Source organism: Pimephales promelas, chromosome 19 (assembly GCF_988280905.1).
Source record: "Pimephales promelas chromosome 19, fPimPro1.hap1.1, whole genome shotgun sequence".
In the NCBI taxonomy this organism is placed as follows: domain Eukaryota; kingdom Metazoa; phylum Chordata; class Actinopteri; order Cypriniformes; family Leuciscidae; genus Pimephales; species Pimephales promelas.
Genome location: NC_142787.1, coordinates 29,549,980 through 29,573,131, shown reverse-complemented (window position 1 = coordinate 29,573,131; position 23,152 = coordinate 29,549,980). Strand labels below are relative to the sequence as shown.

Genomic DNA, 23,152 nt, shown 5'->3' with positions numbered 1-23,152 from the left:
CTTAATTTATTTTTCTTTATGGTGTTTGAGTTCGTGTCTCGTTCACTGGTATAGCCTAAATAAAATTTTGATCATCAAGTAGGCTAGTTTGTGAGTCATAGGCCAGTTTTGTTGTACTGTCTTGTGGCGTCCTCTTGTGGACTGTGATCATTAACTTCTACAAAGTTCACTTTTAAAAATAAAGTTCATTATCTATGGTTCCACAGAGAGCCTTTAACATAATATAATTTAATTTACTTTACTTTTTTGTGTCTGTTTCAGAACATGTTTTTGCAGTTGAGCATTTACTCAATTGATGATCAAAGACTTCAGACTTCTCCACAAAAAAAATATTTTTTACAAAAAAGAAAACTTTTCGATTCTAAGATAAACACTTACTCGGTGGCTATCAGTAAATTAGGTTTACAAAACAATCATAAAACCGTCATCGTGACGTGAAAATGAGGATCCTGCCAGACAGGCCTACCATTTATACGCCAAAATTGTTTTTGCGTGCACATAGCTATGTTTTCGCGTGCATATGATACGCAGTACGCACGCACTCCACACCCCTAATCCTTTGTCATTATAATCATTTGACCGCAAAAACTATTTTTGGCGTAGATGGCACGAGAATTAACATTCGTGCTACGCACTTTCAGATCGCGTTGGCCAGTCACAGCGACGTCGCTGTCTGTAACTTGCTTCAGAAAACAGCGTGTGGCGCACTTGAGCGTATTTTCAGACGCAAATCTTATGAGAGCGTAGCACAATTCCAACGTCATTTTGGATTTTTAGGTCCTTGTTATGGGGGTCAGGTAAATTTAGATTAAAAATGAACAAAAAAGCTAATTTAATAATCGCGTTAAAGTTTAATTTTTCTTTAAAACTAAGATGATGAAAAATATTGGCTTTACAACCGCTCACATTTTCTGGGGTTTTATTCATTTGATTCGATTTGATTTGTTTATCTGACACAATTCACGAATCAATTTGGGCCTTACCACACAACCAATAGGGAGATACAAAACCGCTATCCGTCGCACTCGGTATGCTAGAATCAGCACAGACTCTAGGACTGATTTTATCCAACATAATATCCCCAGGGATACAATTTGATGCACTCAAAACAGTCATTTAACAAGTCAAATTACTATTATCTGTTGCTGGTGCGCCACTGAACGGCGGTCGACCCCCTCCCGCGTGCAGTGGTACGGCTCAGGCTGTGCGCGAGAGAGATTCGGGGTGAGAGCGGAGAACGGGAGGATTTAAATACCTCTAAGCGGGCGACCTGCTCAGCCCTTCGGGTGTGGGAGGGTGACTGTTTTGTGTCTTTTCTAGACCGGGGGAGTAGGGGGTGGAGGAGGAGGAACGGATAATGAGCTATTCTTGTACCAGCACAGGCAACAGCCAGGACCCATCGAGCTCTAAGAAGTCTGGCGGCGTTAATCCCGGTAGTTGCAGCAGCAGCAGCGGAGACACCGGCAACGGCAACAACCGCCACAGCATCCGCGGCAGACAAGCGAACTCCAACCCTGATTTAACCGAGGCGATGAAAGTCAAGAAGGGCTGCAACACGACAGACGTCGGAGTCCCCGTAACCAGAGAAGAGGAATTGCTCGGGAACAAAACGATCACCCCGGAGGATGTGCTGGGGTTGCAGAAGATCACTGAAAGTAAGTGATCGAGTGGATCGGAACACACTCGGAATATTTCGCCAGACATCGTACATTGTCGGGAAGCTTTTGAATAGGTTGCGCTTTGTGTCAACGCATTGTTTCAGTAGACTTGAGTAATCACACGCAGATCCTCTTGTTTATGAACACTTCACTATGCTGTAATCGCCATATTGTAGCAATTGTGGATCACTGGGTGTCTTTAATAAGACAGAATGGTTAAATAACTTGCTTGAGAAAGAGATTGAGGCAAGCGTTTGGTTTAATACAAACCAGCAACATATTGGGGTCTAAATATTGCGTTGCAGTGCATCAGTGTAGCTCAATATAAAGGCCTTTATAAGGGTTACTGATGATAATACTGCTGCTGAAATTGAACTTATCAGCGAATGGGTGACTTTGGAAATTGAAATAAATAAATGGCATGGAAAATGCCATTTCCCAAGGATCAACTATAATTAACCCCCTCTTGCAGTCCTAAGCACGATTAGGTAACAGGTGGCCAATAAGCCCTCCATTACTCTTTTTAAAGGCCCGTGCAATGGCTTATACAACATCCACATCCCATGAACTCTTTATGAAAGGCTACATGTAATCCTAACCTCTTAGAAATGGCTCCTAAAATTTGCATTCTAATCAATCAATTAATTGTATTCATGCTCAATTCTAACCAGTTTGACAATTCAAGGACTTCTGAAATTTGCACACCTCAATCTGTTCAGGCTGTTTCCGGCATCACCTCATTTTGTCTCAACCTTTCTTTTTCCTGTTCATTTATGCACAATCTTTGGTAAACGAATTGTAGGCTACTTCTACGTACTTTTATTGGTAGCCATATTTTTCCTCAAAGCATCATTTATTCCCCATGTATGAAGGACCTGACTCCGCTATGAACATGCTTATCAACCAACACCTCTGGATGGTTCCAAGTAGCCTTTTATAATTTATTTAGGAAAGCTATTTTAATTGGTTTAATAATAATTTGTATTCCAGTAAAGTTCGAAATCGATTGAAGATGATATCACTTAACTGATAATGACCAGATGCTAAATATTTAGGCTACTTTTTTCAATAATAAAAAAAATCAAGGATTTTAAGCAAAAATCTGATTTTTACTTGCCCTGTCAATATTTTTGCCATGCAAAATGATATATAGGCTATATATATATATATATATATATATATGTGTGTGTGTGTGTGTGTGTCTATTTACAAACTTTCATGTTAGATGCAATTAATCAATTTGACGGCACTATTAGTTACAATAAAAATAAATTCATTTAAAAAAAAATTCTAATGTAAAATCAGGTAATTCATTTACAATAATTATGCAATCCCAAAACAGCTATTAATAATTATTTCTATATTTATTTATTATTAGACAACAATAACAAAAATGAATAAACTCATGCCCAAAAATGTGATCATACCATCATAACCCTGATAACCATGCAGTGGTAAAGTGAGAGATGTAAATAAGCAGGGTCTGGGTTTGTAACGTGCCCTATAAATCCAGTACATGTTTGTTTCTAGTCACTCAAACATGTTTATTTGCTCAGAGCAGTTACATCATTTCACCTGTTTGCAGAATTTGACTTCATGAGCCTGTTGGGCCTCTCTGAACATCTGAAAAATGCTGCCCACTCAAAGCAACAAACCTGTGCTTTTTCTCACAGAACACAAGTCATATTTTTCTTTCGATAGATCGCTCTGACTCATCAAGCAATTCAAACCTCAGCTTTGATTACTAGAGTTTTAGTGCACAAAAATCTTGTCCTCCTTTTGATCAGTCAACATGCACATTGTTATTGTTCACTCATGCTCAAAGACATTTTTTTAGATATGAAAAATTACTCTAATTTATATTAATGGTGTATAGATCTTCCGAGAGCAATTGACAGAGGGTAGAAAAACATGTGTTGGCACCTTATTCTCAGACTGACCAATATTAGCACCTTGATTTAATGCATTGCTTGCTTGATAATTGTCGAGGCATATGTTGAGATTCTTACCATGGAAACCATGAAGGTAGTACAGGAGACCCTTATCACCTCATTAAGAGCAAGTGTCCTGGAGAAAGCAGTTATTTATGTAGAAATGTTTTCAGAGGCACAGATCTAATATAAGAGTAATATTCAAAATGATTAAAATATATTTCTTTCGATGTATATTGGAGTTATAATATTTATAATATAGGCTAGATCTCGAAACATTGTCCTAAAGTTTAGTTCCTAGCCTGTCTAAATTCATCAGGTTCAAACTTTAGATACATTTACATTTAGCTGACACTTTTATCCAAAGAGACTTACAATTGCTATATATGTCAGAGGTCGCACGCCTCTGGAGCAACTAGGGTTAAGTGTCTTGCTCAGGGACACATTGGTGTCACACAGTGGATTCGAACCCGGGTCTCTCACACCAAAGGCATGTGTCTTATCCACTGCGTCATCACCACACCATAATTATTAGATTATTCCACTACCTGTTATATGTGTATTTGCTTTAACACCTGGCCTTCTATGATCCATTTGTATTTGATGATGCTTTTGTCTTCGGTTGGAATTATGTCATCTCCAGAATTGCCTTATATTGAGCAACATTCACTCTTAGAAGAAAAGGTTCTATATAGAACCTTAAAATGTTCTATTACCGCTACGTATTTGGAACCCCTAAAAGGTTCTATACACTCTTAAAAAAAGGGTTCCTCTGGGTTCTATATAGAACCCTGGGGTTCCATACTTGGCCAATAGAACCTTTTACCAAAAAAAATGGAACCATTTTGGAGTTCCATATATGAAGCGGGGGATGGAACCATTTGTGGTTCTAAATAGAACCATTTCTTCTAAGAGTGTTTCCTGTCACTGCAGAGGATTTGACATTATGAAAAAGACTATTTCCACAGTCAGCACCAGGAAAGGGAAGTATTTGAAGGTCACAGGATGTTCGATGAGCTCATTGTTTTAAAAAATAGTAAATGTCATTCCTGAGCATGACTGTCTCAAATTTACAATATGTCGGTATCAGGCCAATAACTTGCTTCTTGTTACTTACTTTTAGGCCATTAAAGGGTTAGTTCACCCATAAATGAAAATTCTGTCAGTAATTACTCACCCTCATGTTGTTCAACCCCGTAAGACTTTTGTTCATCTTCAGAACACAAATGAAGATATTTTTATCAGTGGCTGCTGTTGTTTCGGTTGATGCTCGGTGACTGAAGTCTGGCTAAGTCGGGCCGTTGCTGTTCATAGAACAAGCTTTTCCATTCCAATGCTCTTCTTTTCCATTGTTTTTCTATGTAAACAAGCGCTAGAAGGACGTGTGTAACCGAAAGCAGACCGAATTCAAAGATTGGACAAACATTTGTATGGTCCTAGGCCTTCCACATATGATATGTATACATATAAATACATTAAGACCACTTAACTTAGTGATTGCTATCAGGATGTGAAGAGACTTTCAATCAGCATAACACTCAATCTACCCTGCCGTTTATTATCAGCAACAGGCCATATTTCTTATTGTACATTATAATGTATTTTTCTTAGCTTATTTGAACTACGATTTTAATGTAACAATTGTTGGCCATAATAATTAATTAGTATTATTATTTCATAAAATCAATCCCAGAGCTCTTCAGATTCTTGAAAATCACTAACCTGCATTAGGACCCACACAGTTCACTGGACTCAATATCTTGATTCTTTTCACTTCTCTCCCTTGCTCTTTGTTTTAAACAGACTTATATTCTCTAGCTATTTCACTCAGTTTTAGTCGTTAGTCATCTGTAAGAAATTGTTCTTGGTTATTGAAACTCAAAATAAAATACATGAATTACTATGCACATCTGATGAAAAATAAATCCAAATGAGTGCATTCTACTTTAAGGGTCTTGGTGTTGTAGTACATGGACAAAATCAAGCATTCATTTCCAATTTAAATGTAATATCCTGTTCCTGTTCCAACTCCATGCACACAATTATCAGAAAGTAGCCTAGTTTATACGAACGCTGTACTATAGCAGACCAGCAAATCAGGAAAAAGCTCATTACTCTTCCTAAATTCATCAACTACATTGTTATTTTTTAAGACTGAATTCAGTGCACACAACTTATTTTTTTTTTTTGCAAGCCAGCTTGTTTGACTTAACTGGATGTCTAAGCATACTCTTTCAACAGTTTCTGCACTGTTTACGTCTTGCTTAACTCTCACTCTCAGAAAAAAGGTACAAAAGCTGTCACTGGGGCTGTACCTTTTCAAAAGGTACACTTTTGTACCCAAAGGCTGCATATTGGTGCCTTAGTAGTACATATTAGCACCTGAAATGTACATATTAGCACCTAAAATGTACATATTAGCACCTGAAATGTACATATTAGCACCTAAAATTAGCTCATGAAATGGACAAAAGTTTACCTTTTGAAAAGGTACAGCCCCAGTGACAGCTTTTGTACCTTTTTTAGGTTGGATTTGACCGATTATGTGTGTTTTCAGTTCGATGCCAATTCTGTTCTTAATTCTAAATGTGACCCAGCTTTAGTGTTAATCTATCTAGATTCTATTTCCATTCATTCAGACACTTTATAGCTTTGACTTCTCATGCAAAAAATAAAAACACTGCTACATTTAGATACTCGAGAATGGTTATTACCCTCTTTTACACACATGTTACTTTACAACACGATTTTTTGTTTACCTAACTGTAAGACTGAACTAGTAGTAGTGAGGTTTTTCTATTGTTTGATGGCATGAAATGAGAATAGTTTAAAAATGCATGTTATTGATTTGATTGTGAATTGTTCAACCGTGTATATGTTTAAAGGGAAACATCTCTGGTGACGTATGCTGGATTTCTCTAATCATTTTGTCTGCTGAAACCATGTCCCTTTCTTATCACCCTTTTTTTCCTTTTTGATTTACACCAATAATGGATGAAAAGTTTTAAATGATTTTAAATGTTAAAAACACTGTCCCCAGTTCTGCAACTAGCTTGTTTTGAGCCATAAATGCCATGACATTAGTAGTCACACACATTTAGGATTTATTACCAACCCTCTCCCATTTGTTTTGTTAGTTTTGACTTTAAAAAAACAGGTGCGAGTGGACTGCATCCCTTGTCCCTTTGGTTCTCTCCACTGTCTGCTCTTACTGTCATCTCCTGTGTCTATATTTGCACCTCTAAATTCCAGATGGCTAATCTCCCAAGCTTAATGCGCTAAAAATGTACACCACTTCTTTGTAACCCAGTGTCTTTAGCATGGCCCGGTGTAGTGAAAGATTCAATCCTCCTTCGCAGAGCAAAGCTGTTCATAATGCCCGATCAGAGATGATAAATGTGTTCCTTTTGACATCTGAGCATTATTTGGTTTTGAATAGTGTATATATGGTATTATATTGCATGTTTTATCAGACAACCTTCAATGTTTTGATATGATTTACTCTTTAGTCTTTAGGACATGGATGATGGCCTGTTAGCTTGGCCGGCTTATCAGTTGACACAAATAGACATGTTGAATTTGGCCATTTGTGGTACATACAATTATTTGACATTTTGGTTAAAGGTGCAGTAGTCAATTTATGAAAACACTGTTAAAAGTCAGTCCCTCCAGGATTTTACGGGGTTTTTTTTGTGATTTTTGCGATCAAAATGACTGATTTTGTGGTGGTAATTTCCAAAAATTTGTGAAAAAACTTGCGATTTATATTTAACATTTACCATAATAGTATTCAGTCCTTCTAGAAAAACACGGAGTTTTTTTTTGTGATTGTTGCGGGCAAAAATTGATTGATTATGCGGCCAGTTTTCTTTAAAAATGCGATGGAATATGTGGGATATTTATGCAATTTTATGCGATGAAATTGCTGGAATTTACAAAAATTGAGGGAACTTGCAAAAATTGCGGTTTGATGAAAAAGAGAAAAAAAGTGATTCCCCCAACATCCTGTTAATATAAGAGTCATTTCTTATTACTTCCTTTGATAAACAAGCATACTACATCATAGAAAGTGCTGGGAATATTTAATTTCTCATCTTGTTTTATTTCAGACTATAAGAGTGTAAAAAAGGTGTGGCCCCTTTAAGAGCTGCGCGCTCCCTGTTGAACTGTCGAACACCCCATGTGTGCGGGTAATTTCTGTTTGATGCTACTACTTTTATCTTATGTTGTTTATTAAGTAACAATGTGACAGTAGAACGTTCGACAGACAGTTATACGAGTTCGATTTGTGAGATGTCAATCGCCTCCGTGAGTCTGTCTGGCGTCGCGTAATTGCGTCACTTCATAACGTTCCCATGGAAACAGGGGGAAATGGCTGCTCTTGTGTGAAGCAAACGCAACATTTTTCAACTTTCTGCTAAGATACATGTGACTTTTTTTTTTTGCAACGAAAATGCGAGGATTATGAAATTATGCAAACCCCACATATTTTGCACGGAAATCGGCAATTTATGCGGCGAAAGTGAGGCGTATTTGAAAAAATGCGGCCCCCGCATAAATATGCGGACTTTGGCTGATTTTGCATTGAATTCAGCGATCGCATAATCGCGTTTTTCTGGAGGGACTGAAAAGTGAATCCAGAGCACAACAACACACCTGTAGCCAATTAGTAGTAGTATACACTCATGATGGGGAAGGAGAGAGTAAGCAAATGGGACGTTTGAATGACTTACAAAAGAGAAAAGAGGGATATCACTTTTTGTGATCAGGCAAGAACTTTAGGACCAACCTTGATTGAGAGCTGAGGATCAGCGCCAACACCCGCCTCTGTAGTGATCATTTTACACTGGATAGTTTTATAAACTTTCGTTGGAGACAACTGGGATTCACTGATAATCCGCTGTTACTGGTGAACGGGGCCGAACTGACTATCTCCCGCCTCAGCCTTCATCCCCCCCGTCCCGAAAGCAGTTTCACATAATATCACCGTCGGCAGCTTTCCCGTGAGTGGGCGTGGTTTCAGTGCAGCCAGTGGACACGCCCCCAGCGTTTGAGAACAGTGATAACTGCTCATTTTTTCAAGATTTTGATAGCTTATTTTATGTACTTACCGGCTTTTGTATCATTCAAATTTGGCTGGGTGGCAAATAACTCATTTTTCTGTGGTGTGACAATCTCAGAACACACATTTAATTTTGACTTTACAGGGACTTTAATGAAAAACATTGCCTTCCCTAACTTTAAGTAATAACTTTTGTACTTAAATTTATGGGAAAAATGTAAACCTTACTCTGTCTTTTAGATGAAATTCCATACTGATATTTACTTTTAAATTGTACATATGCAGTGAAAGAGTACAAAAGTCTGCGTTTTATCTCGAGCTGTGAGGTTTTTCTGGATAATAACAGCGCAGATATGCGTATATATAGATATTGATGTATTTTTGCCTATAATTTGTAATTTTCATAATTTTCTTTTTGGCAAAATTGGCCAAAAATGTCCAAATTGGTGCATTCCTAAAACAAACAGAGATGATTCAGAGTGGAGTGAAAAAAAAACAAAAAAACTGTAGAAACCAATCTTGCCATGTGACTCATTTACATATATTTACATATTTGTATACTGCTAGAGTCTGCTGATGCGTGAGGATGTGCACACAAAGAAAGAGACCATCTTTGACCGTCCACTACCGGTCACTTCCTGTTGCCTTTTTTTTTACTTGAGTCGTGTTTTTTTTTTTAGTCCTTTTGAGCACTTTAAACTCTTCTGTCATGCCAGTATGTTGTTGGTCTTGTTTCCATGTTGTGCTCACAGCAGCCAATCCTCTCACCCCAGCGCTTGATGCTAATGCAGAATGATCCAGGGTCACGTTAAAACGGCCAAAGGCGCGGCGCTCATGTCTGTGCTGGTCATGTAGCGAATTTCCTGGCTGGGCGTTTACAAAGCTGACCCTAAACCTTCCGGACATGTGTAATTGTGACCTCTATCAGATTCTCTCGTCCTACAATGTGTGTGTATTTGTCAGAAGAACATCAAGTACATTTTGAGGTTTTTACATCCTGTGCTTGTGCAGAAAACACGTGTTGCAAGACTGTGCAAAACAGTTATCTTATGCTTTCAAAATCACAAATATTCTGGTCACATTCATGTCATCTAGATCAGTGGTTTTCAGCTGAGCCTGTCCGAACAGACCTGTGACCTGTTTTAGGGTCATGATCTACCAGCTGAGAATTAATAATCTAGATCTATATTCTTTGAAATGTCAGTTAGTGGATTGGAAGTTAACTAACTACTAGCTTGTTAAGGGTTGTTTTGTACTTGCAGTGTTCTAATATTCGTTCACCTGAGTCTGAACATCCTTTAAAAGGTCATTTGTTAGAAAAAACATTTGGTGGTTACTGAATGGCTGTTCAATGCTTTGTCAGACCTTGTGGTTGTTTATTTTGCTCATGATACTGTACGGTTAGCGAGCCGTTTTTCAGTTTATGACTGTTTTAATGTAGCAAACATCTGGTGGTTATTTTGTGGTTGGGCTAGTATGGCTACGAACATATCCACGGCGTGTTTTAAACGGGTGGTTATGTTGCGAGTGGCTTGCGCCTAAAGGTCAGAAAAGTACTGATGTTCTCAATGTGAATCAGTCACGTTTAATACACATCTCTGTATCTCTGTACTTGTGCTAATATGTATACCAGTTTAAATCTTAATTTAAGATTTTGTATAAAATCTTAATATTGTCCCTCACATATGAGTATTAATACCATTCATACAGTTGTTTGTTGGACACTATTTACAAATAAATGATATCACAATTTTTCTGGGATTTTATCATTAGCGATAAATTGACGTAATTTTGCTGAGTATGTTTATTATGTTCGTATATTTACAGGTTAAAGGAGTAGTTCACTTTTAAAAAAAACTTTTGCTGATAATTTACTCACCCCCATGTCATCCAAGATGTCCACGTCTTTCTTTCTTCAGTCGAAAAGAAATTAAGGTTTTTGATTAAAACATTCCAGCATTTTTCTCCATATAATGGACTTCAATGGGAACCAAATGGTTCAAGGTCCAAAAGACAGTTTCAGTGTAAACTGTTTAAAGGGCTTTAAACGAATGTTTTTCGTTCATTTCGTTTGTTAAATGAACCAAATGACTTGAAAAAAGATTTGTTCATTTTGATGAATGAGTTCGAACAGGAGAGTCACAAATGTGCATCACAGAACAGAGCAAGGCGAGCATTTGTGCTTATAAAACTTAAACTTTGTAGTTATTATTTTTTTAAACGAGCGATCGTTTTGCTTGATAAGACCCTTATTTATCATCTGGAATCGTTTAAAGCCCTTTGAACAGTTTGCACTGAAACTGTCTTTTGGACCTTGAACCGTTTGGTTCCCATTGAAGTCCATTATATAGAGAAAATCCTGGAATGTTTTCATCAAAAACCTTAATTTCTTTTCAACTGAAGAAAGAATGACGTACATCTTGGATGACATGGGGGTGAGTAAATTATCAGCAAAAGTTTTTTTTTTAAAGTGAACTACTACTAGATGTATTTACACATAAAACGTTGAATATTGCGATTTGAAATTACGCTAAATGTGAAGTTAAAACCACCAGTAATGGTATCATTGAGTTTCAGCCGATTCAAACGGCTGATTCATTCAGGAATGATGAGTGAGTCATTGAATCATTCATTCAAACGATACGTTTATTCAGTAATAAAACACCCGTGAAAGTCCTGTGGCTTTGTTTGGAACTATTTTCATTGGAGAAATGTCTAAAAATTGAAGTCACTTAATAACTTGTCTATTTAACTGTTATATAAAGTCAATATCACATTTTTACAGAGGCGTCTTGCCCCCTTATCTTGAACACTGGGAGCATTACATGTATTTTAATAGACTAACTCAGAAAGCGTTCACTCTAAATGCTCAAGCGCATTAGTCTAACCTAGACTACATCATCTAGTAGTCTGCGTTTACTCGCTAGGTGTGCTCATTGTCAGATTGTCAAGTCAGATTGTACATTAAAAACATTGTAGACTCTATATTGAACCCTGTAGGATTCAGTGTTGCACGGTGATTCAAACTATCATTGCTTGCATGACTCTGACTCACCACATGGCTCTGACTAAATGCTGTCTGTATTCATGCATCTTACAGGAGCTGTTGAGTAAAACCCTTCCGGCACGCTCCGTCTCTGCCGCCCACCGTGAGACATGTTAGTGTGACACCGGCTCATTCCCGACTCATAGACACACACCTGCTACTGCTACTCTGTGCATTACCTCACTGATCTGGGCGATGTGCCCGAGAGCGGATTACAGGTCACCTCTTATTAATGAACTGCTTCACACACTTCTAGCCACACTCACACAGACTCCATCAGTCTCTCTATCTCTCTCGGACAAAAATCTGGCATAGATGAGTAGCCAGATGGAGCGATGGAGAGGAGATTTTGTCATTTGTAGTCCGTGAAAAAAGTCGATGTGAAATAATTTGTGTTGCTCTTAAGGTGTTCGTTATGGAGCGGATGCTGAGGAATTACATCTCCGCGTTAATCCTCATTACTATCGCTGTCATTCACTGCAGAGATGATTAAATGGGATTAAGATGAGTCCGTTATTATAAAAGTCTCTGAATGAATGTACTTGCACTCCTCAAAGCAGGTTTTGAAAGTCTTATGACAGACATCAAGGATTAGCTGTTGGTGCCTTTCATTTGCATAAAGTTAAGCATTTCTCTGCTTTTTGATGAATTGTGGCAGCTCGTGGGTTTTAAAATAGAGGCAACACACTGAATTGTACGACGATGATGTTTATTATTATTTGCTTAACTGCTTTAAAGTGCTTTTTGGTCACTTTTAGACAACATTACACATACAGCAAGATAATACAAATATACTTTCACTCATTTAAAGCAAACATCCATCCCCTACAAGCTGATTGCTGTAGCTCATATATCCAGTTTAGGCATGGACTCTTCCTTCATTTTTAATTTGTGAACACTGTTTGAATGATAGCTTGGTGAATTTGTTGGCAATCAAATATTCAATATCGCTATTGTTCATAATTAATTTACTAGGTGGTGTATTATCAGCGTAGCGGTAGCAGTTCAAGCTAATCTCACCTAATTTACGTCTTTTCGATGATTGGTTGATGGGGAGGCTAGCCTGCCCTGCTATGTAACTTTTCTCAAGTTCTGAAGGTGAAACACTCGACGGTGATTGGCTATTTTTGTTTTTTAACCGACTGAGGCATAAGAGGCTGGCTATGGAGTCATTATGCCTTAGCGGTTGTAATGTCGGCAGATTTGGCACGTCCGTGAAAGAAAAGTGGTGCTTTCGACTTGTTACGGCGGTGAAATTACAAAGAGAAAATACACATTCTGAGCCATGAAATTAAGTACCTGGGAATTTTATTAAAGCAGGACTATGTAACTTTTTCAACCTTTATAATATTTTTCCAAATTTACATGCTGATGAATGGGAAATGTGAGAAAAAAAACAAAATATATTTTCTTCATGAAAAAAACAAACAAATCCGGCATAAATCTGAAAATTTTTACACAAATGAAGGCTTAGTACTAGAGCATAAATGCAATGTACCATAAAAAAATAGTATTTCATATGCAAGCTAATGGTGTAGTTGAGGAATTGTGTGGTATATGGATACTTTATATCTCCAAAAACACAGCATTAATGAATAGATGAGAAGTAAACAAAAAAAATGATATATTATTTGTATGATTAAAAATGTATATTTTTTGTACAATGACTCAATCGACTGTTGGGGTCGTATAGACCCCGAAGCCCAGAAGTGTAAACAGGAAACAAAGATCATTTGAAGGTTAACCAATCACTGTCAAGATGCAGCTCAGGACATACTGTATGTATGTCACGTAAAGCTCGCATAATTGCAGTGTGAAACCAAACCAAAACTCTCTGGAAGTATAAAATGTATCAAAACGTGAACTTTCATGTGTGAAAACACTTTTAAAAAACTCTGATTGGCCAACATATATTCTAGAGAGCTCTATGTTTGCATTATGGGTCTGTGCTGTGTGATTTAATGCCATTACAAAACCAGATGGGGAAAATGAATGATTGAGGACTGTGTTTGGTCAGTTGTAGTTACATCACAGCGTTGTGCAGCCGAGAGAGAGAGGGAGGTGCACAAAACCTGCCTGCCATTTAAATCTCCTGATCGTGTCCCAATCCGCCCCTGCCATGCTGAGACGCCTTAAGCTGCTTAGGGCCTAATCTGGGCCCTGGGCTTTTAGGGGAGCACATGTACAGTGTCCGGAGAGGAGGGGCTAAACTGTGGCATGTGACCAGGGGAAAGCGCCTTCTTTCAGGTGGGCTTATTTAGAATCCATTCATAGGCTGGATCTTGGTGATAACATGTTATTGTGAGTGACTGTGGACAATTGTATGTGGGTTTGTCTTTAGAAAAGCAGACTCCTTTCTAAATGGTATATTAGAATGAATGTTGATAGGGGTTTGTGGTATGTTAAGTCATTTGTAAATATCAGAACCTTATGAAGACAGTGTGGTTCAACATAATGTGTGAGCTTTGTGGTTAATGTCATACAAGTCTATAGATTTCCTGGCAAGCTTTATTCTTCAACAGTACTCAATTCATATACAACATTCAGAACATTGGCAATTAAGCCTTTTGGTAACACTTTACTTGAAGGGGTGTGCATATATGAGATCATCGACCGTCATTAAGTGTCTTTCGCTCAATAATGACATTTTGAATGCAAATATGACATTTGTTTAAGATGTCTTGGTTATAAACCAATACATCATTACCTGTCAGTGCCTTTGTCATGACAACTTGACATTAAATGAAGTTAAACTGTCATGTCGTTGGCTGTCATGAGGCATTATAACTGTGTCATGAATATTTTTCGTGAGCTCAACTGCAGTGGTACTAATTGAATTTGTCATTAAAAAGTTATAATGGCTTCATGACGGCCAATGTCTAAAACACCCCCTGACAGTTTAATGAAATGTTAACCAATAAAGCTAGGTGGTGATCATTAATCTGCTATGTCATGTTTATGACAGGTTGTGTTGTCTTAGTAATGTCAAGTTGTCATGACAAAGACACTGACAGGTTATGATGTATCGGTTTATGTCAAGGTGTCATAACAAAGATTGTCATATTTGCATTAAAACGTCATAACGGAGCGAATGACACTTAATGACAGTTGTCACAAACATGCATAAAACTTCCTTCATATTCATAACATATGATGTCATGTCATGATTATGAAGGTGTCATGTTAGTCTTATGCACACGCGTTCAAGTTAAGTGTTACCAGCCTTTTTAACAACTTATTCCCATTTTAATTGCATCTAATTGACATAATTAATGAATACGCTTGTTTGTATTTTCATGTTATATATTAGAAAATGCCTTTACACATTGCATGTCTTGTTGTATTGCAATTGCATACAACAAGAAATGACCAAATTTGAATTAATTAAAGGAAAATTTGACGGAAATAGATGGATGTAACAATAATAACACCCTAATTAATTCCCATCATATCTTTAGTCTGTCTCTAAACTTCCATCTGGTTATGGGCAATTAAAGTGATCCACAAATTAAGTAAACTCTCATTATGTAAATGTATTGCATCCAGGTTGCAAAAATATGTTAGAATGCTTTCGACAGTCGTTTTGGATGTCAGCCTACAAATGGTTTTCTTATAGTGTCTCTGTAACCAATAACACACAGTTCTACATAAATCACGCACAAAAAATCTGAATATTAAGTGCGAACAACGGTGCATTTTAATAGATGGCTCATCTGCAATTGAAATGCTGCTCTTGTGTAAGCCCTATGAATTGCATGTGATGCATTATTGTTTGTCCCTGCAAGGCTTTTCCCTTTCTCATGTTTATATCTGTCCAGGGCTGCGTTTCCCAAAAGCACAGCAAGCCTAAGTTGATCGTAGAGAGCATTGGTGGCAATTGTTCTACGATTAACTTGGGTTTGTGATGCATTTGGGAAACGCAGCCCAGCATGATTCAGTTGGTGTTCATTTACCGATTTACCACTTTTTTTAAAAACAAGATGAAACTGCTACAGTATAAATACCCTGAAGTTTGTTTGAGTGCTCTGAATTGGAAATTGTGATTGACAGCACTTGGCCTAAAATACTAATTGATTACCATTGCTCTGTGTGATGACCGAGTTATTGACTTGAAACGGCTTGTTTTTAATGTAGCCTCTGTTTGTCTAAGCAGGGTCTAATTTATTTGTCAAATAACATCCCACGGGAACAGCCGTCCTGGCGTCTCTAATGAACTGCCTAAGAATGAGTCAGAATTCCGATGCGTACAATTCATGGGTACGTCTCGCAAACCATACCCACAATGCACTACCTACAGCAGCAAACACTAATTGGCACTGTCACTTCTTAAGGTTGTGGGGTTTACTGAAGCAAAAATAGTGCGGACTGAGTTCATGTGTGTTTACATTGCATTCTTGCAGGTTTAGTGGTTACAATGAAGGTCTGAAACAGACAGATCTTGACCGTTTTCACTACCCCTTTGTTAAGTCAAACGCCAGCCCAGGTCATTTTTGGCTGTAGATATGACATGCTATGTAAAGTGAGTGACTGCATGGATATCTGTAGCATACTGCAGTGTTTTCATATTTAGGAGTAATGTGCAGTCACGTCTAGGACACTGCTGCTAACATTTGCTATCAAATGTCAGCGCCATGTTGAAAGATCATTAGTTGCGTCCCAAATGATTCACTATGCACTTATACACTATGGGCCCTATCTTGCACCCACGCAAAGCGGGCTTTTCCATCCACAGACGCATGTCGGTAAACTGGGAAATGCGCTCCCTGGGTGGGTCGGCACAAAAAGGAGGCGTGTTTCGGCGCAAACATTCCCTAGTGCTATTTTACACTTCCAGAAAACAATTCCTCCACTGACCAAAAAAACCTGGTCTAAAGTCAGTGGCGCGTTGCGTGTTGTTCATAATGCTATTTTAAGCGCGCATGCTTGGCCATAATGTAGCGGGTGCACAACGTGCATACACTTTGATTCTCTCATCAACAGATGCAGCATTTATTTTTGCAAAACATACATTATAACAAGGAAAAATATGAACACATGAGTTTCATCCATGAAGATGAAAAAAATGTTGGCCTAAATCTAGCTTACACATTTACCCAAATATTTCAGGCTAATTGTGGTAATGACGGATTAGACCTGTTTGCCCAATAGTGCCGTGAGGACATCTGACAAATTAGTTTGTCCGTCAAGAACCAGGGGGAAAAAAATCTGCAGACGGTGAAATCACCTGGTAAATTAACCATTATAATAACAATCCGCCATGCAACATGTGCACCAGCTCTTAAAGGGATACTCCACCTTTTTTGGCTCATTTTACTGCTCCCCCAGAGTTAAACAGTTGAGTTTTACCGTTTTCGAATGTATTCAGCCGATTTTTTTGATATTTAGAAGAATATTAGTAACCAGACAGTTTCTGATCTCATTGACTTCTATAGAAGCCTATATTTTTTTCCTACTATGGAAGTCAATGAGACCAGAAACTGTCTGAATATCTTCTAAATATCAGAAAAGCGTCTGAATGGATTTGAAAACGGTAAAACTCAACTGTTTAACTCTGGGGGAGTGGTAAAATGAGCCTATTTCCAAAAAAGTGGAGTATCCCTTTAAAGGGTATGTTGGATGATGCTCTGATTGGTTTATTTCACGTTATGCCCAAACCACACTTATGAATAATGAAGCTATTTCAGACCAACCCCCTGCGAATAGCAACAGCGCCCAAGACCCGCCCACAAAGTTACTTGCGCTTCACACTTAAAACTAAAAATAGAAAATACTAAAAATAGGGCTCTATGTATTTAACCATGTGTGTATGAATTTTATATTTTTTTACACACTTTTTTGTTTTTGGTTAAGTGCGTCATCCGAATATTTAATGTAAAGTATACTTTTTCTTTTTAGAATTTAGAATTCAGTGTATATTAATAAGTATAAGGCAATTATAATATTGCCTCTGAGTTTGCATCCCTGGATGTTAAATGCTTATCAAAACTTTTTTTTCTTTTTTCCTCCACAGATTATCTGTGTAGTCCAGAAGACAATTTGTACAATATTGACTTCACACGCTTCAAGATCAGGGATATGGAGACAGCAACCATACTGTTTGAGATCACCAAACCACCGGCCACAGGTGAGTGTGATCACAGTCATGTGATCAGATCAGTTAATAATCTGCTGCAGCAGTGAGATGTGATATGCTAATATATCAGATATAATTTGTCCCTAAAAAGATGTTTATTAGTGTGATGTTACATGTAGTAATTTAGAAAGTCATTTTGGCTTTTGACATTGTATATAAAAATAATTACTTAAAAATAATATAGCTACAAGCTGCAATTATGGGGCCAGGCACATCAAAGCAGACTGAATAGAGAAATGAGCAAAAGCACAATATTAGGCAGAGCAGGTCAAAGGTTCTGTTTTTTTTTTTTTTTTTACCTAAGCTTTTATTTCATTTGGTAGAACCATTGCCAGAGTTATAAAGGGGTATTAATGATTTTTGACCACTAGGTGGTACTGCAAGTCACATGAAGTTTGCTGAAAATGAACAGAAGACTGACATAGGATGTGATTAATTGTGTAATGTGCAGTGTGTGTGTGTGTGTGTGTTTGTGTGTGTGTGTGTGTGTGTGTGAGGGAGGGAGAGAGAAAGAATCCTTTTAACTCTTGGTTACACAATCAACACAATTATGAACAGACACACACCTGTACATCAATTGTATGTTATTTAATTCTCATTGTGACATTAATCATCTTTTTTTTCCAGATAAAGGAGGGGATAAAAGAGATGTTGATCCAAACGCTGGGCGGTTTGTACGTTATCAGTTTACGCCGGCTTTCTTACGGCTACGTCAAGTAGGAGCCACGTAAGTACAGTTTTTAAAGTGAGTCAGTGTACATACACTACCATTCAAAAGTTTGAGGTTAGTAAGATAGTTAAATAAATACATACACATTCACACACCAGCCACTTTATCAGGTACACCTTGGGCTGCCTTTAATTCTCCTCGGCATGGATTCAAGAAGGTGCTGGAAACATTCCTCAGTGTTAGACATTTTATAATTCTATTTTGAACTGTCTCATCAAAGAATCGCGAAAAATGCATCACTGTTTTACAAACATATTAAGCAATACAACCGTTTTCAACATTTATAATTATAAGAAACGTTTCTTGAGCATCAAATCAGCTTATTAGAATGATTTCTACAGGAATCACAGTAATATAAGTTATAAGCAGCCTCAGTGAGAAGATACTTTTCAAAAAAAGGTTAACAACCCCAAACTTTTGAATGGTAATGTATGTTGCCCTTTAATGCACCAGTTCCCTAGAAACCATCAGGTCAAGTTCAACCAATCAAAACTATATTTGTTCAAATTAAAAAAAACAAAAACATGTGGAATATCATTAAATATTCGCATAATTAGATCATTATTGGAGTCCTGTCGTATCATATTGTCCTATACACATTTAGAAAATAAACTCCGTAGCACGTTAAAGGACGTTCATTAGTTGAGCTGTCTCATATTCCACTACTACAGGCATATAAAGACGTATTAAGGTCAGACATAATAATCACAACAAAAAGAGCATAAATCATTTCTCTAAATTAAACCTATTGAATAAATCCCATAATCATGCTAAATGGCAGAATGTAGAGGTAGATGCAATAAGCTTCTCATTATAAATAATGTATCCAGTTCACGTAATACATTGAGGAAAGGAAACAGTTAATAAGTAAACAACTATCTAAATTTCTATCTAAAGAGCCTGATCTCTGAGCTGAACATCGTGTCTACCTTGTGTGTGTGTTTTTAGTGTTGAGTTCACAGTAGGGGACACCCCCATCAACAACTTCCGGATGATCGAGAGGCACTATTTCCGTGAGCAGCTGCTGAAGAGCTTCGACTTTGAGTTCGGCTTCTGCATCCCCAGCAGTAAGAACACCTGTGAGCACATCTACGAGTTCCCGCCGCTCTCAGAGGATCTCAGTAAGTGCCGTCCACATGGCCAACGGAGGCTGGGGTCGCATAGGTTTTTGTTTTTTAATAAAAAGTCTCTTATGTTCATAGAGGCCGCATTTATTAGATCAAAAATAACATAAAAAACAGTCAAGAAATATTATTACAATTTAAAATGATTTTTTTTCTGATTTGATATATTTTAAACGTAATTTATTCCTGTATAGTTAAAAAAAATGTCCGTGCAAATATATGATATTTCATATTTTATATATATATATATATATATATATATCTTAGGAAACTATAATGAACTTTTTTGATCCACTTAAAATGTTGACTACTATATATATATATATATATATATATATATATATATATATATAAAACGTGTATAACTTATGAATGTTTATACATTTTAATCTATATATATATATATATGAAGAGTTCAGATGCAAAAGCCTCTAAATGCCATTTGAAATTTTCTTCTTTAATGATGATTTTTATCAAACTTGTATATTTAAGTTCAGTAATTTCACTTAAATAACAATTAATAGGTAATAATTATCATTGCCATTTAAGTGAAATCACTGCACTTAAATATACAAGCTTGATAAAAATGATCATTCTAGAAGAAAATTTCAAATGGCACTTAGAGGCTTTTGCATCTGAACTCTTCATATATATACTGCATATGTGTATGTAATTTATTTTAACTTATTTTTTAATGTAATTTAATAGAAAATGATGCGTTGCATACTTAATTTTTATTTCAAGGATTTCATCCTTTTAATGAGGTTCATTATCAAAACCATTTTTTTACTTTGAGTCATTGAATGCATAAATTGCTTTTTAAATGTATATTTTTAATACATTAATAGACACAGACAAGTAATGAACATCATGTCATTGACCTAACGGCATCTATGAGCTTTAAAAAAAAAAAAAAAAAAAAAGCTTCATAATTATCACATTATCTGCATATCTCAATAGTGATTCGAGCTCTCTGACGTGTTTTCTTTTATTTCAGTACGTGAGATGATCCTCCATCCCTACGAGACGCAGTCCGACAGCTTCTACTTTGTGGACAACAAGCTGGTCATGCACAACAAAGCAGATTACTCGTACAGCGGAGGCCCGTAAGACGGCGGTGGGACGGGACTGCGGCAGAGAGTTTGACTGACAGACCTAAGAACCAATCACATGTCTTTGTCCAGCAGACTGTCACGCCCTCCTCGAATCAGTGTCATAGACGACTACCTGCAGTGCGCCATGCCTGTTTTTGAGATCTAAAGTGTCGTATCATAAGGTCTTGTTCAATGCATACATATCCTGTTGTGATTTCACACTGCCATTGTTCACATCAGCAAATATAGATATTATATTTTGTAATTTACCCCAAACATGAGTATATTCACTCTAGTCCCATATTTTTTATGGGCAAGGCACTGTAATGTGAATGGTACTTAGGTTTTACTATTCATTGTGAGCATGTGTGCGTGTATGAGTGTGGGTTTTGATTCTGTGTGAGTGAGTGGGGGCCGTCCTCACAGTTTAACACAAATAAGACTATATATTGTTGATGTTGAGTATTACTTTCCCTGTCAGAATAAGCTACATCAGAATTTCATACCTGTGAACTTTTCATCCTAAATAGAATATAATGATTTTATGGTGAGACCTCGATTTAATTGATAGATTTGTGTTTAATTAGATATATTTTGATACGTGAACAAACTTAATTTTGAGATGTTGGTTATTTGCGTGGGTAAAAACAAAAATCAAGCAAAAAATTAAGTCAAATCAATCCAAAAGGAGTTTATGGTGCGCAACCGTCATGAATATGCAGATACTAGGAACTTTTTGCATCCAAAGGTCTGCGTAAAAGCACATAATTCATGCTGCGAACAGAGGTTGTGTAGATAAAACGACGTTTGTGCAAAAAAAAAAAAAAAAAAAAAACGTCTGCCGAAAAGGGAACACGGCACACGCTGCAAGCCTTGACATTTCAAACGTCTGTGGTTCGTGTGGTTTCTTTTTGTCTCTGTAAAAAAACAAAAGGAATGAAATATCTGTCTTAAGAGGAGTAGTTCAGAGAGATCATGAGTCTCTTCTCATCTCTCCATCACACATTCCAGTGAGCCAGAGCCCTCTCAGCTGTTAGTGCACGAAGCAGAGGTTAGGTTTATGTCTTATTCATAGTGCAGAAAGTGCATTTAGGAGGATGATTTAAAGAAACTGTTTAGTTTATGAATAAGGGGGAGGCTTTCAAGGAATTGTAAGTGTCTAAAATGGAGGAATAACTTGAAAATGTTTCTAGTCAGACATGTAACAGCTTTATTTATAATTGTGATTTATTGTAAATGATTTTCAGAGGGGAAAATATGAAATGTTTTGGACAGTTCAAATGCCTGTGTGGAATAAAAGAGAAATAAATGTATATGTTGATTTTGTTTTAGTTTTTTTGTTTTTGGAAATTACTGAAGTTGTCTATTAGCCTGGTTCTACCAGACTCTCGTACATACATTTCATTTAATTGAGCGGAAGTGCGTAGGCGGGCGCAGCCAGGCTAGTTGTCTATTTCCTCATAGGCAATTATTTTGAACAAATTCTTATTGTTTAGCACTAGCAAATTTAGATGCTTATTTTAATTTAAATATACACTATGGTTAAATTTGTGGGAGGGGGGAGGGGGGAGGGGGGGGGGGGGGTTAATTCAACAAAATAATTTGTGAACTATCAAAGCAACTAGGGGGGAAAGTACCAAGGTTAAAGCAAAAATGTTAAGATGAACAACTGTTTTCAACATTGATAATAATAAATGAAGACTGTTAGTAATGGCTGCTGAAAAATTTAGCTTTACCATCACATAAATAGAGTGCCGAGGTTATGGCGACACTTTTTAGGCCAAAACGCGAGTTAGCATTTTAGCACTTCCGGTTCGCTCGCCCTAAAGTTTGGGATTTTTGAATGGGTTTTTGCCTGCTAAATCTGCTGAAATAAGGTATGTGGTTAACAAAGCCTCTAAATATTTTCACTATGACATAAAACACACCAGTTATAACCTGCTTGTGCTTTTTTAAAACTTTGTGTGTCTGCTTGTGTTTTTTTTAACTTTATATAGGCTTCAAAATGTATAAATTGTGGATTATCTTGTAAAGATTATCTTGATAGACAAAACGTGTAAGGGTCACAACCCTTTGTTGAACACAGATCTTATTTTTTAAGCGATTTTCCAAAAGTCTGTGGGGAAAATGCATAGCTTTTCGATCGAGGGAAAAAAGTGACGTCATAACTTCGGCACTCGAAAAGACATTCAAATAGAAATGCTATGTTGAATTGTAGTAATGTTTTACAATATTGCTGTTTTTTGGTATGCAGACAGCGTCATCTTTGAAAAATATTTAAAAACCTTTAAGAAAAGGAATAAACCCTGTAAAACAAATGCAGGTCCCAAGATTAACCTTGCATTTGCAATTTATAGTACATCAGTACTTAAAT

At 37.0% G+C, this 23,152-nt stretch overlaps 1 protein-coding gene across 1 annotated transcript; it reads left to right on the top strand.

The window, feature by feature from the left end:
• The first annotated feature begins 1,219 nt into the window (after positions 1–1,219).
• Positions 1,220–21,582, top strand: unc119a2 (unc-119 lipid binding chaperone a2). The gene is made up of 5 exons (XM_039677949.2): positions 1,220–1,655; positions 17,708–17,821; positions 18,458–18,557; positions 19,509–19,681; positions 20,682–21,582. The coding sequence occupies exons 1-5, from the start codon at positions 1,358–1,360 to the stop codon at positions 20,792–20,794; spliced, it is 798 nt and encodes a 265-aa protein (XP_039533883.2). The 5' UTR covers positions 1,220–1,357; the 3' UTR covers positions 20,795–21,582.
• Positions 21,583–23,152: the final 1,570 nt, after the last annotated feature.